Source organism: Oncorhynchus tshawytscha, unplaced genomic scaffold (assembly GCF_018296145.1).
Source record: "Oncorhynchus tshawytscha isolate Ot180627B unplaced genomic scaffold, Otsh_v2.0 Un_contig_4883_pilon_pilon, whole genome shotgun sequence".
In the NCBI taxonomy this organism is placed as follows: Eukaryota; Metazoa; Chordata; class Actinopteri; order Salmoniformes; family Salmonidae; genus Oncorhynchus; species Oncorhynchus tshawytscha.
In genome coordinates this window covers 146,741-162,500 of record NW_024609513.1, presented here as the reverse complement: position 1 = coordinate 162,500, position 15,760 = coordinate 146,741, and the positions used below count along the sequence as shown (strand labels likewise).

Genomic DNA, 15,760 nt, shown 5'->3' with positions numbered 1-15,760 from the left:
AGGAGGGATGGTAACAAGAGAGAGGAAGGTGAAAGAGCATGTCATGTTATTCAATTATATAGTGTCTGTTACATAAGGGTCTGGCTCTTTCTATTGTCACAATACAGAGACCTGTGTGTGTGTGTGTGTGTGTGTGTGTGTGTGTGTGTGTGTGTGTGTGTGTGTGTGTGTGTGTGTGTGTGTGTGTGGATGTGAGTGTGTGTGAGTGTGAATGTGTGTGTGTGTGTGTGTCTATCTGTCTCCACTGACAAGGTGTATAAAAATAGACTGAGGGAGAAAGCACATGGCTGCTCGGTTGCCACAGCAATCAAAGGCTGTTTTCATGGTGATTCCTTAGATATGATGGACTCAGGTACTGGTAAGAATAGAAATATATACTCCAGACACCTCTTTGGACTATGTGGCGGCAGGGTAGCCTAGTTAGGGAGAGGCGGGGCGCAAATGTCTCAACTGGCCAATTGCCAGGGAAAATGCAGAGCGCCAGATTCAAATAAAATACTATAAAATTCAAACTTTCATTAAATCACACATGTAAGATACTCAATTAAAGCTACACTCATTGTGAATCCAGCCAACATGTCAGATTTTAAAAATGCTTTTCGGCAAAAGCATAAGAAGCTATTATCTGATAGCCTGCACCATCTGTAAACAAAGGAGTTAGCATATTAAAACCCCGCAGGCGCCACACGAAACGCTGAAATAAAACATAAAACATGCATTACCTTTGACGAGCTTCTTTTGTTGGCACTCCAATATGTCCCATAAACATCAAAAATGGTCCTTTTGTTCGATTATTCCGTCCATATATATCCAAATGTCAATTTATAAAGCGCGTTTGATCCAGAAAAAAACAGCTTACAAAAAAACGCAACGTCCCTACAAAATATTTCAAAAGTTGCCTATAAACTTGGCCAAAATATTTCAAACTACTTTTGTAATACAACTTTAGGTATTTTTAAACGTTAATAATCAATCAAATTGTAGACGGATCAATCTGTGTTCAATACAGGAATGAAAACAAACCAGCGCCACTTTTCACGTCTTGCGCAACTCACAAAAGTGTCCATATATAGTGTCCAAATGTCAATTTATAAAGCGCGTTTGATCCAGAAAAAAACAGTTTCCAAAAAACGCAACGTCACTACAAAATATTTCAAAAGTTGCCTATGTTCAATACAGGAAGACAACAAACCAGCGCTACTTTTCACGTCTTGCGCAACTCTCAGTGTACCCAGTTCCTAGTTGGCCTACTTCTTCATTGCACAAAGGAACAACCTCAACCAAATTCCAAAGACTGGCGACATCCAGTGGAAGCAGTAGGAACTGAAAACAGGTTCCTAAGAAATATCCCTGGGCAATGACAACTCAGGGCACAGAGAGAGAAAAAAAATCTGAACAGGTAGTCCTCTGGGTTTTGCCTGCTACATAAGTTCTGTTATACTCACAGACATGATTCAAACAGTTTTAGAAACTTCAGAGTGTTTTCTATCCAAATATATGAATACTATGCATATCTGATATTCTTGGCATGAGTAGCAGGAAGTTGAAATTGGGCACGCTATTTATCCAAAAGTGAAAATTCTGCCCCCTAGCCCCAAGAGGCTTTAGAGCGTTGGACTAGTAACCGCAAGGTTGCAAGTTCAAATCCCAGAGCTGACAAGGTACAAATCTGTCGTTCTGCCCCTGAACAGGCAGTTAACCCACTGTTCCTAAACCGTAATTGAAAATAAGAATTTGTTCTTAATAAATCCTCTTAAGGATCAATGTCACGCTTCTCCTTTATAGCATGAGAGATACTTTATTTATTTTACAAAACGTTGCTATATTTTATAGCTTTAAAATAGGCACATTCTTTTCTCCTCTACCTTGGATTTTTTTTAATTTTACCATAAACCTCGATATAATCTGGCAGCGTAATTACATTTAAAAACGTTTCTTCAACAGTGTTAGAAAAATGAAAGTAAAAGTATGTGAAAGATTTGAACCCAGGTCTGGAAAGGTCAACCTGAGGTCAACGGATGAATAGAAACTTCAGACTCCATTGATTGTCGATAGGCACGTGGATGGAACTGTTGTTGGGTGACATTTAGCATTAATTGTTTGGTGTGTGAGACATTTTTTTTTTTTTTAAAAGGCAAGTCAGTTATATTCTTCAAAAAGACAGGGGTGTATTATTCATTTTTAAATAAAACACATGGATGTGGAAAACACAGAATGTCCCTTCAACATTTTACAAATTAAACTTCACCTGCTTCCTCTTCTTCTGAACTACTTCTCAATTTACAGTGTCAGTGCAGTAATACCACCAAGCGGCCACTAGATGGAGGTGTAGGACCACCACATAAGGTAATGCAGGGTACCGTACCATGTAGTATTGAAGTAGTCAAGCCAGAACTCGGATTCTTGCAGCCACAAAGGAGCTTTTGAAGTCAACTCTGCATTACAAGTCAACATCTCTGCCTGACTATCACCCATATTCCCTAACGCTCCACAATATATACGTCTCCACAGTCACACCGTGCTGCTCAGTGTGTGTACAACACAATATATACGTCTCCACAGTCACACCGTGCTGCTCAGTGTGTGTACAACACAATATATACGTCTCCACAGTCACACCGTGCTGCTCAGTGTGTGTACAACACAATATATACGTCTCCACAGTCACACCGTGCTGCTCAGTGTGTGTACAACACAATATATACGTCTCCACAGTCACACCGTGCTGCTCAGTGTGTGTACAACACAATATATACGTCTCCACAGTCACACTGTGCTGCTCAGTGTGTGTACAACACAATATATACGTCTCCACAGTCACACCGTGCTGCTCAGTGTGTGTACAACACAATATATACGTCTCCACAGTCACACCGTGCTGCTCAGTGTGTGTACAACACAATATATACGTCTCCACAGTCACACCGTGCTGCTCAGTGTGTGTACAACACAATATATACGTCTCCACAGTCACACCGTGCTGCTCAGTGTGTGTACAACACAATATTTACGTCTCCACAGTCACACCGTGCTGCTCAGTGTGTGTACAACACAATATATACGTCTCCACAGTCACACCGTGCTGCTCAGTGTGTGTACAACACCAGTGGCACAGGGAAGTGAACATGAGACAGGGATGTTCAATCATTCAGGAGTCATGATAAGCCTTGCTGATGAAGACGGATGGAGGCTGCTGTGTATGTGTGTGTGTGTGTGTGTGCTTGTGTGTGTGTGTGTTTGTATGTGTGTATGCCTACGTGTGTGTGTGTGTGTGTTACCTTGAAGACGAGCAGCATTAAGAGCAGTAGTAGAATGACCTGGATGCTGATGACAAACAGCTGGGAGATGAGATGGGCCAGCACAGTCTCCAACGAACTAACACCTGGAGAGAGAGAGGAGACAGAGAGAGAGAAGGAGAACGAAGGAGAGAGTGAAATAGAGGAGAGGAGAAAGGGAGGGAGAGAGAGAGAGAGAGACAGAGAGGAGACAGAGAGAGAGAGAACGAAGGAGAGAGTGAAATAGAGGAGAGGAGAAAGGGAGGGAGGGAGAGAGAGAGGGGAGACAGGAAGAGAGAGAGAGAATGAAGGAGAGAGTGAAATAGAGGAGAGGAGACAGAGAGAGAGAACGAAGGAGAGAGTGAAATAGAGGAGAGGAAAAAGGGAGGGAGAGAGAGAGAGAGAGGAGACAGGGAGAGAGAGAGAGAACGAAGGAGAGAGTGAAATAGAGGAGAGAGGAGAAAGGGAGGGAGAGAGAGAGGAGACAGCGAGAGAGAGAACGAAGGAGAGAGTGAAATAGAGGAGAGGAGAAAGGGAGGGAGAGAGAGAACGAAGGAGAGAGTGAAATAGAAGAGAAAGGGAGGGAGAGAGAGAGGGAGAGAATAGTGGGACAGGAGAAAAGGAAGAAGAAGGTGAGGAGAAGATAATTTAATGTTCTGACAAACTGGCCCATGGTGATTTAACCAGATCTTCTGATTATTGGTCAGGATAATCCACCTCCCCCTAGTGGTCTGTACTGGTCACTACATAGATAATGACCACAAACTGTCAATGCATTTAAAAATGGAACCATATTCCCTATATCCAAGCCAGTTCCACTGTGTTTTGTCATTGTTCCCCTCTAATCAGGGACTGGTGTAGACCTGGGACACCAGGTGGGTGATTCCCCTCTAATCAGGGACTGATTTAGACCTGGGACACCAGGTGGGTGATTCCCCTCTAATCAGGGACTGGTTTAGACCTGGGACAACAGGTGGGTGATTCCCCTCTAATCAGGGACTGATTTAGACCTGGGACACCAGGTGGGTGATTCCCCTCTAATCAGGGACTGGTTTAGACCTGGGACAACAGGTGGGTGATTCCCCTCTAATCAGGGACTGGTTTAGACCTGGGACAACAGGTGGGTGATTCCCCTCTAGTCAGTGACTGATTTAGACCTGGGACACCAGGTGGGTGATTCCCCTCTAATCAGGGACTGGTTTAGACCTGGGACAACAGGTGGGTGATTCCCCTCTAATCAGGGACTGGTTTAGACCTGGGACAACAGGTGGGTGATTCCCCTCTAGTCAGTGACTGATTTAGACCTGGGACACCAGGTGGGTGATTCCCCTCTAATCAGGGACTGGTTTAGACCTGGGACAACAGGTGGGTGATTCCCCTCTAGTCAGGGACTGATTTAGACCTGGGACACCAGGTGGGTGATTCCCCTCTAATCAGGGACTGGTTTAGACCTGGGACAACAGGTGGGTGACTCCCCTCTAATCAGGGACTGGTTTAGACCTGGGACAACAGGTGGGTGATTCCCCTCTAATCAGGGACTGGTGTAGACCTGGGACAACAGGTGGGTGACTCCCCTCTAATCAGGGACTGGTTTAGACCTGGGACAACAGGTGGGTGATTCCCCTCTAATCAGGGACTGGTGTAGACCTGGGACACCAGGTGGGTGATTCCCCTCTAATCAGGGACTGGTTTAGACCTGGGACACCAGGTGGGTGATTCCCCTCTAATCAGGGACTGGTTTAGACCTGGGACACCAGGTGGGTGATTCCCCTCTAATCAGGGACTGGTTTAGACCTGGGACAACAGGTGGGTGATTCCCCTCTAATCAGGGACTGGTTTAGACCTGGGACAACAGGTGGGTGACTTCCGGCGCCGACAGAGATGGCCGCCTCGCTTCGCGTTCTAGGAAACTATGCAGTTTTTTGTTTTTTTACGTGTTATTTCTTACACTAGTACCCCAGGTCATCTTAGGTTTCTTTACATACAGCCGACAAGAACTACTGAATATAAGATCAGCGTCAACTCACCATCAGTACGACCAAGAATATGTTTTTCGCGATGCGGATCCTGAGTTCTGCCTTACAACCAGTGTAACGGAGTGGATTCCATGCAGCGACCCAAAAAAAAAACGACTCAGAAAAAGAGGGAAACGAAGCGGTCTTCTGGTCAGACTCCGGAGACGGGCACATCGTGCACCACTCCCCAGCATTCTTCTTGCCAATGTCCAGTCTCTTGACAACAAGGTTGATGAAATCCGAGCAAGGGTAGCATTCCAGAGGGACATCAGAGACTGTAACGTTCTCTGCTTCACGGAAACATGGCTCACTGGAGAGACGCAATCCGAAGCGGTGCAGCCAGCGGGTTTCTCCACGCATCGCGCCGACAGAAACAAACATCTCTCTGGTAAGAAGACGGGCGGGGGCGTATGCCTTATGGCCAACGTGACATGGTGTGATGAAGGAAACATACAGGAACTCAAATCCTTCTGTTCACCTGATTTAGAATTCCTCACAATCAAATGTAGACCGCATTATCTACCAAGAGAATTCTCTTCGATTATAATCACAGCCGTATATATCCCCCCCAAGCAGACACATCGATGGCTCTGAACGAACTTTATTTAACTCTCTGCAAACTGGAAACGATTTATCCGGAGGCTGCATTCATTGTAGCTGGGGATTTTAACAAGGCTAATCTGAAAACAAGACTCCCTAAATTTTATCAGCATATTGATTGCGCAACCAGGGGTGGAAAGACCCTGGATCATTGTTACTCTAACTTCCGCGACGCATATAAGGCCCTGCCCCGCCCCCTTTCGGAAAAGCTGACCACGACTCCATTTTGTTGATCCCTGCCTACAGACAGAAACTAAAACAAGAAGCTCCCACGCTGAGGTCTGTCCAACGCTGGTCCGACCAAGCTGACTCCACACTCCAAGACTGCTTCCATCACGTGGACTGGGAGATGTTTCGTATTGCGTCAGACAACAACATTGACGAATACGCTGATACGGTGTGCGAGTTCATTAGAACGTGCGTTGAAGATGTCGTTCCCATAGCAACGATTAAAACATTCCCTAACCAGAAACCGTGGATTGATGGCAGCATTCGTGTGAAACTGAAGGCACGAACCACTGCTTTTAATCAGGGCAAGGTGTCTGGTAACATGACTGAATACAAACAGTGCAGCTATTCCCTCCGCAAGGCTATCAAACAAGCTAAGCGCCAGTACAGAGACAAAGTAGAATCTCAATTCAACGGCTCAGACACAAGAGGTATGTGGCAGGGTCTACAGTCAATCACGGACTACAGGAAGAAACCCAGCCCAGTCTCGGACCAGGATGTCTTGCTCCCAGGCAGACTAAATAACTTTTTGCCCGCTTTGAGGACAATACAGTGCCACTGACACGGCCTGCAACGGAATCATGCGGTCTCTCCTTCACTGCAGCCGAAGTGAGTAAGACATTTAAACGTGTTAACCCTCGCAAGGCTGCAGGCCCAGACGGCATCCCCAGCCGCGCCCTCAGAGCATGCGCAGACCAGCTGGCCGGTGTGTTTACGGACATATTCAACCAATCCCTATACCAGTCTGCTGTTCCCACATGCTTCAAGAGGGCCACCATTGTTCCTGTTCCCAAGAAAGCTAAGGTAACTGAGCTAAACGACTACCGCCCGTAGCACTCACATCCGTCATCATGAAGTGCTTTGAGAGACTAGTCAAGGACCATATCACCTCCACCCTACCTGACACCCTTGACCCACTCCAATTTGCTTACCGCCCAAATAGGTCCACAGACGATGCAATCTCAACCACACTGCACACTGCCCTAACCCATCTGGACAAGAGGAATACCTATGTGAGAATGCTGTTCATCGACTACAGCTCGGCATTCAACACCATAGTACCCTCCAAGCTCGTCATCAAGCTCGAGACCCTGGGTCTCGACCCCGCCCTGTGCAACTGGGTACTGGACTTCCTGACGGGCCGCCCCCAGGTGGTGAGGGTAGGCAACAACATCTCCTCCCCGCTGATCCTCAACACTGGGGCCCCACAAGGGTGCGTTCTGAGCCCCCTCCTGTACTCCCTGTTCACCCACGACTGCGTGGCCATGCACGCCTCCAACTCAATCATCAAGTTTGCGGACGACACAACAGTGGTAGGCTTGATTACCAACAACGACGAGACGGCCTACAGGGAGGAGGTGAGGGCCCTCGGAGTGTGGTGTCAGGAAAATAACCTCACACTCAACGTCAACAAAACTAAGGAGATGATTGTGGACTTCAGGAAACAGCAGAGGGAACACCCCCATCCACATCGATGGAACAGTAGTGGAGAGGGTAGCAAGTTTTAAGTTCCTCGGCATACACATCACAGACAAACTGAATTGGTCCACTCACACAGACAGCATCGTGAGGAAGGCGCAGCAGCGCCTCTTCAACCTCAGGAGGCTGAAGAAATTCGGCTTGTCACCAAAAGCACTCACAAACTTCTACAGATGCACAATCGAGAGCATCCTGGCGGGCTGTATCACCGCCTGGTATGGCAACTGCACCGCCCTCAATCGTAAGGCTCTCCAGAGGGTAGTGAGGTCTGCACAACGCATCACCGGGGGCAAACTACCTGCCCTCCAGGACACCTACACCACCCGATGCTACAGGAAGGCCATAAAGATCATCAAGGACATCAACCACCGAGCCACTGCCTGTTCACCCCGCTGTCATCCAGAAGGCGAGGTCAGTACAGGTGCATCAAAGCTGGGACCGAGAGACTGAAAAACAGCTTCTATCTCAAGGCCATCAGACTGTTAAACAGCCACCACTAACATTGAGTGGCTACTGCCAACACACTGTCAATGACACTGACTCTACTCCAGCCACTTTAATCATGGGAATTGATGGGAAATTATGTAAATATATCACTAGCCACTTTAAACAATGCTACCTTATATAATGTTACTTACCCTACATTGTTCATCTCATATGCATACGTTGATACTGTACTCTATATCATCGACTGCATCCTTATGTAATACATGTATCACTAGCCACTTTAACTATGCCACTTGGTTTACATACTTATCTCATATGTATATACTGTACTCGATATCATCTACTGTATCTTGCCTATGCTGCTCTGTACCATCACTCATTCATATATCCTTATGTACATATTCTTTATCCCCTTACACTGTGTATAAGACAGTAGTTTTTTTTGGGAATTGTTAGTTAGATTACTTGCTCGTTATTACTGCATTGTCGGAACTAGAAGCACAAGCATTTCGCTACACTCGCATTAACATCTGCTAACCATGTGTATGTGACAAATAAAATTTGATTTGGTGATTCCCCTCTAATCAGGGACTGGTGTAGACCTGGGACAACAGGTGGGTGATTCCCCTCTCAATCAGGGACTGGTTTAGACCTGGGACACCAGGTGGGTGATTCCCCTCTAATCAGGGACTGGTTTAGACCTGGGACAACAGGTGGGTGATTCCCCTCTAATCAGGGACTGGTTTAGACCTGGGACACCAGGTGGGTGATTCCCCTCTAATCAGGGACTGGTTTAGACCTGGGACACCAGGTGGGTGATATTAATGATCAGGTAGAACAGAAAACCAGCAGGGTAAGAGTTGAATACCCCGGGGCTATATAGTCCACTAGTTTTGTCCGGTGCGCTCTATAGATAACAGGGTGGCATTGGGGACACTTGGGCCCTTGTCAACAGTAGTGCACTAAATAGGGTATAGGGTGCCATTTGGAACACAGTCTGTTATCCACTTAATGAACCTCTTACCTGCAACCCAGCACCTGTCCATTAGCCCCTCCTTCCTCTCTATCACGAAGGACAGAGCCGTCAAGCCCACTGCCAGGTAGAACGTGATGCTGTGTAGAGAGAGAAGGGAGGGGAGAATGAGGGAGAAGGGAGGGGGGAGAGAGAAGGGAGGAGGAGAGAGAGGAGGGAGAGATAAGGGAGGGTAAGAGAGAAGGGAGGGGGAGAGAGAGAAGGGAGGGGGAGAGAGAGAAAGGAGGGGAGAGAGAAGGGAGGGGAGAGAGAGCGAAGGGAGGGGGAGAGAGAGAAGGGAGGGGGAGAGAGAGAAGGGAGGGGGAGAGAGAGAAGGGAAGGGGAGAGAGAGCAGAAGGGAGGGGGGAGAGAGAGAGCAGAAGGGAGGGGGAGAGAGAGCAGAAGGGAGGGGGAGAGAGAGAGAGGGAGGGGGAGAGAGAGCAGAAGGGAGGGGGAGAGAGAGCAGAAGGGAGGGAGGAGAGAGAGCAGAAGGGAGGGGGAGAGAGAGAGAAGAAGGGGGAGGGGGGGAGAGAGAGAGCAGAAGGGAGGGGGAGAGAGAGCAGAAGGGAGGGGGAGAGAGAGAGGGAGAAGGGAGGGGGGGGAGAGAGAGCAGAAGGAGGGGGAGAGAGAGAGAAGGGGAGGGGGAGAGAGAGCAGAAGGGAGGGGGAGAGAGAGCAGAAGGGAGGGGGAGAGAGAGAAGGGAGGGGGAGAGAGAGCAGAAGGGAGGGGGAGAGAGAGAGCAGAAGGGAGGGGGAGAGAGAGAGCAGAAGGGAGGGGGAGAGAGAGAGCAGAAGGGAGGTGGAGATAGGAGAGACAAGGAAAGCAGGAAAAGAGAGGATAAAGAGAGAACTACAGCTTCGTCTCAGTAAAGCTGACTAGGTTCAGACGTGGACTGAATCTCTACCTCAGAACGGCTCCTGGCGTCACAAACGTGGTGAAGTCTGAGTTCATGCTGCCATAGATGGGCTCCTCAAACTGGAAAGAGAAACGGGACAAAGAGAAATAGTCAGTTGAATATTTTCCTCCCAGTGTGCATCTGTGTACTGATCAGGGACCAGTGGAACAGACCACGGATATACATTCAGTAACACAGGCTACATCACAGTCCTTCAGAAGGAATAGGTGCGACTCTCGCTCACATTGAAGAACTTCATACATCATCTAATTTGAGTTAAAATCATGACGTTTCAACCATCAATGGCCCTCGTCAGAATCAATGGTCTTGGCAAGACAACAACATGTTGCTATAGCATAAGGAAGCAAGGTTAGCATCAAGGCTAGTGGATGGGGATGGCAAAAAACTATCAACAGAGTGTGATCCCCAAATAGCACCCTATTCCCTACATAGTGCACTACTTTTGACCAGAGCCATATGGGAATAGGGTGCCTTTAAGGGTGCAGTGAGTGTTTTAAGGGGTTATTGTCGTCCTACCTTGACAGGAAGAGAGACCAGGTAAGACATGCTCCCCATCTTATACTGGACGAAATCCTGAGGAGGGAACAGACTGTTTCACTTCACTACTGGATGTATCTTTATCAACAGCTGGGCTGCATCTCAACAGTCTGAACAGGCTACTTCAATAGCTGGGCTGCATCTCAACAGTCTGAACACGCTACTTCAACAGCTGGGCTGCATCTCAACAGTCTGAACACGCTACTTCAATAGCTGGGCTGCATCTCAACAGTCTGAACACGCTACTTCAACAGCTGGGCTGCATCTCAACAGTCTGAACACGCTACTTCAACAGCTGGGCTGCATCTCAACAGTCTGAACAAGCTACTTCAACAGCTGGGCTGCATCTCAACAGTCTGAACACGCTACTTCAACAGCTGGGCTGCATCTCAACAGTCCGAACAAGCTACTTCAACAGCTGGGCTGCATCTCAACAGTCTGAACAAGTTACTTCAACAGCTGGGCTGCACCTCAACAGTCTGAACAAGCTACTTCAACAGCTGGGCTGCATCTCAACAGTCTGAACATGCTACTTCAACAGCTGGGCTGCACCTCAACAGTCTGAACAAGCTACTTCAACAGCTGGGCTGCATCTCAACAGTCTGAACAAGCTACTTCAATAGCTGGGCTGCATCTCAACAGTCTGAACACGCTACTTCAACAGCTGGGCTGCACCTCAACAGTTTGAACAAGCTACTTCAACAGCTGGGCTGCATCTCAACAGTCTGAACAAGCTACTTCAACAGCTGGGCTGCATCTCAACAGTTTGAACAAGCTACTTCAACAGCTGGGCTGCATCTCAACAGTCTGAACACGCTACTTCAACAGCTGGGCTGCATCTCAACAGTCTGAACAAGCTACTTCAACAGCTGGGCTGCATCTCAACAGTCTGAACAAGCTGCTGGGCTGCATCTCAACAGTCTGAACAAGCTACTTCAACAGCTGGGCTGCATCTCAACAGTCTGAACACGCTCAACAGCTGGGCTGCATCTCAACAGTCTGAACACGCTACTTCAACAGCTGGGCTGCATCTCAACAGTCTGAACAAGCTACTTCAACAGCTGGGCTGCATCTCAACAGTCTGAACACGCTACTTCAACAGCTGGGCTGCACCTCAACAGTCTGAACAAGCTACTTCAATAGCTGGGCTGCACTCAACAGTCTGAACACGCTACTTCAACAGCTGGGCTGCATCTCAACAGTCTGAACAAGCTACTTCAATAGCTGGGCTGCATCTCAACAGTCTGAACACGCTACTTCAACAGCTGGGCTGCACCTCAACAGTCAACTAGCTGGGCTGCATCTCAACAGTCTGAACAAGCTACTTCAACAGCTGGGCTGCATCTCAACAGTCTGAACAAGCTACTTCAACAGCTGGGCTGCATCTCAACAGTCTGAACACGCTACTTCAACAGCTGGGCTGCATCTCAACAGTCTGAACAAGCTACTTCAACAGCTGGGCTGCATCTCAACAGTCTGAACAAGCTACTTCAACAGCTGGGCTGCATCTCAACAGTCTGAACACGCTACTTCAACAGCTGGGCTGCATCTCAACAGTCTGAACAAGCTACTTCAATAGCTGGGCTGCACCTCAACAGTCTGAACACGCTACTTCAACAGCTGGGCTGCATCTCAACAGTCTGAGCAAGCTACTTCAACAGCTGGGCTGCATCTCAACAGTCTGAACACGCTACTTCAACAGCTGGGCTGCATCTCAACAGTCTGAACACGCTACAGCTGGGCTGCATCTCAACAGTCTGAACAAGCTACTTCAACAGCTGGGCTGCATCTCAACAGTCTGAACACGCTACTTCAACAGCTGGGCTGCACCTCAACAGTCTGAACAAGCTACTTCAATAGCTGGGCTGCACCTCAACAGTCTGAACACGCTACTTCAACAGCTGGGCTGCATCTCAACAGTCTGTTTCATTAATCTGCACTGATGTAAAAAAGAACTGGACAGGTTGAAAGCGTTTCCAGTAGCCATTGATTTGCCATGTTGCTTTCATCCATGGTGTTTTTAGATCGGTCCAGATGAGCAGAACAGAGCAAGACCCTGCTGCCATGCAGTCAGTGTGTATTACACTAGATAAAGATATCATCTGTATGAGGTTTTGAAAGCCAGACGGCGCCATTAAACAATAAGGCTCCGTTCACATTGAACAAAGAGCAGGTAGATCTGCAGGGAGGAAACAACAGGGAACTCTGGTTGTACCTCAAAGGCATCGGCTAGTTTCTTCTGAAGCATCATGGCGATCTGTTGATCTGGTGACAAAAACACACTACGAGGTGAAAACAATGGCATCATTATCAAGTCTATTATCGCTTGAAAAAACACTTTTGATTGATCTATTTAATAAACATTAAAAAAACATCTGAAGATTAATCATCATTAAAATGCCTTTTCCAACCTCCATCATTTGGGAAATAAACCATCATTCAGAAGACCCACACTGTTACACTACCACCTAGTGGTCATTTTAACACACAACGTATCTATTCCATTGTATTGTATTGTATTGTATTGTATTGTACTGTATTGTACCAGTATTCTATTATAATTCTACTCTAGTCTCTTTGAGGGTGAATTCTTTCACACACTGTCACCAACAGACTGCGGAGTGAAAGCTTACTAAAGGTGTTCTATTCTATTCAGATCTATTCTATTCTAGCAGTATTGTATTCTACTCTATTTGAAGGTACATTCTGGAACACTGTCACATGCCAACAGACTGCGGAGTGAAAGCTTACTGGTCAGGTCCAACCAGACGTGCACCGACCCTCCATCCACCACCTCCTTAGAGACCTGCCGCTGGATCATCCTGTATAATACAACACACACCACAGAGACATGATACTGTAAGGATCCTGTATAACACAACACACACCACAGAGACATGATACAGTAAGGATCCTGTATAATACAACACACACCACAGAGACATGATACAGTAAGGATCCTGTATAACACAACACACACCACAGAGACATGATACTGTAAGGATCCTGTATAACACAACACACACCACAGAGACATGATACTGTAAGGATCCTGTATAACACAACACACACCACAGAGACATGATACAGTAAGGATCCTGTATAACACAACACACACCACAGAGACATGATACTGTAAGGATCCTGTATAACACAACACACACCACAGAACAGACATGAGTACTTTATTGTTTGGCAGCATTACAGTGCATTGGTAAAGTATTCAGACCCCTTCTCTTTTTCCACATTTTGTTACGTTACAGCCTTATTTTAAAATGGATTAAATCGTTTTTTGCAAATGGCTGTGTGCTTAGGGTCGTTGTTCTGTTGGAAGGTGAACCGTCGCCACAGTCTGAGGTCCTGAGCGCTCTGGAGCAGGTTTTCATCAAGGATTTCTCTGTACTTTGCTCCGTTCATCTTTCCCTCGATCCTGACTAGTCTCCCAGTCCCTGCCGCTGAAAAACATCCCCACAGCATGGTGTTGCCACCACCATGCTTCACCATAGGGATGGTGCCAGGTTTCCTCCAGATGTGACGCTTGGCATTCAGGCCAAAGAGTTCAACCTTGGTTTCATCAGACCAGATAATCTTGTTTCTCATGGTCTGAGTCCTTTAGGTGCCTTTTGGCAAACTCCAAGCGGGCTGTCGTGTGCCTTTTACTGAGGAGTGTCTTCCGTCTGGCCACTCTACCATAAAGGCCAAATTGGGGGAGTGATGCAGCGATGATTATCCTTCTGGAAAGTTCTCCCATTTCCACAGAGGAACTCTGGAGCTCTGTCAGAGTGACCATCAGGTTCTTGCTCACCTCCCTGACCAAGGCCCTTCTCCCCCGATTGCTCAGTTTGGCCAGGCGGCCAGCTCTAGGAAGAGTCTTGGTGATTCCAAACTACTTCCATTTAAGGATGATGGAGGCCACTGTGTTCTTGGGGAACTTCAATACTGCAGAAATGTTTTGGTACCCTTCCCCAGATCTGTGCCTCGACACCATCCTGTGTCGTGGCTTGGTTTTTGCTCTGACATGCACTGTCAACTGTGGGACCTTATATAGACAGGTGCGTGCCTTTCCAAATCATGTCCAATCAATTTAATTTACCACAGGTAGACTCCAATCAAGTTGTAGAAACATCAAGGATGATCAATGGTAACAGGATGCACCTGAGCTCAATTTCGAGTCTCAAAGCAAAGAGTCTGAATACTTATGTAAATACGCAATCTGTTTTTTTTTTAATTATACATTTGCAAACATTTCTAAAAACCTGTTTTTGCTTTGTCATTATGGGTTATTATGTGTATATTGATGAGGGAATTGTTTTATTTAATACATTTCCGTCTACATAATGAGATTATTATGGATAAGAACAAGAATATTTTTATTTGTCAAACGGCAAATTAAGCTTCATGTCACCAGAATAAGACCCTGGATATTGATTGGAAAGGAGCATCAAGCTCATCACCGTTTTCTTTCACCACCCTGTGAAGTTCAAAATAACTTATTTCATCTGTAGTCTAATAAACTGCATGGTTTCCTGAGTCGTAGTGGGAGGACCACACAACATGTCATCTGTAGTCTAATAAACTGTATGGTTTCCTGAGTCGTAGTGGGAGGACCACACAACATGTCATCTGTAGTCTAATAAACTGTATGGTTTCCTGAGTCGTAGTGGGAGGACAACACAACATGTCATCTGTAGTCTAATAAACTGTATGGTTTCCTGAGTCGTAGTGGGAGGACCACACAACATGTCATCTGTAGTCTAATAAACTGTATGGTTTCCTGAGTCGTAGTGGGAGGACCACACAACATGTCATCTGTAGTCTAATAAACTGTATGGTTTCCTGAGTCGTAGTGGGAGGACAACACAACATGTCATCTGTAGTCTAATAAACTGTATGGTTTCCTGAGTCGTAGTGGGAGGACCACACAACATGTCATCTGTAGTCTAATAAACTGTATGGTTTCCTGAGTCGTAGTGGGAGGACCACACAACATGTCATCTGTAGTCTAATAAACTGTATGGTTTCCTGAGTCGTAGTGGGAGGACCACACAACATGTCATCTGTAGTCTAATAAACTGTATGGTTTCCTGAGTCGTAGTGGGAGGACCACACAACATGTCATCTGTAGTCTAATAAACTGTATGGTTTCCTGAGTCGTAGTGGGAGGACCACACAACATGTCATCTGTAGTCTAATAAACTGTATGGTTTCCTGAGTCGTAGTGGGAGGACCACACAACATGTCATCTGTAGTC

The 15,760-nt window shown here is 46.7% G+C and overlaps 1 protein-coding gene across 6 annotated transcripts in view; it reads right to left on the bottom strand.

Moving 5' to 3' along the window:
• Positions 1–15,760, bottom strand: part of abch1 (ATP-binding cassette, sub-family H, member 1) — a 51,043-nt gene that overhangs the window by 5,718 nt on the left and 29,565 nt on the right. For all 6 annotated transcript variants that reach the window (XM_042315636.1, XM_042315637.1, XM_042315638.1 and 3 more), the window contains 6 exons: positions 13,261–13,331; positions 12,725–12,774; positions 10,489–10,545; positions 9,961–10,031; positions 9,069–9,157; positions 3,279–3,382 (listed from right to left, as the gene is read on the bottom strand). In XM_042315636.1, coding sequence (XP_042171570.1) covers positions 3,279–3,382; positions 9,069–9,157; positions 9,961–10,031; positions 10,489–10,545; positions 12,725–12,774; positions 13,261–13,331 — 442 coding nt within the window. The remainder of the gene's footprint in view (positions 1–3,278; positions 3,383–9,068; positions 9,158–9,960; positions 10,032–10,488; positions 10,546–12,724; positions 12,775–13,260; positions 13,332–15,760) is intronic.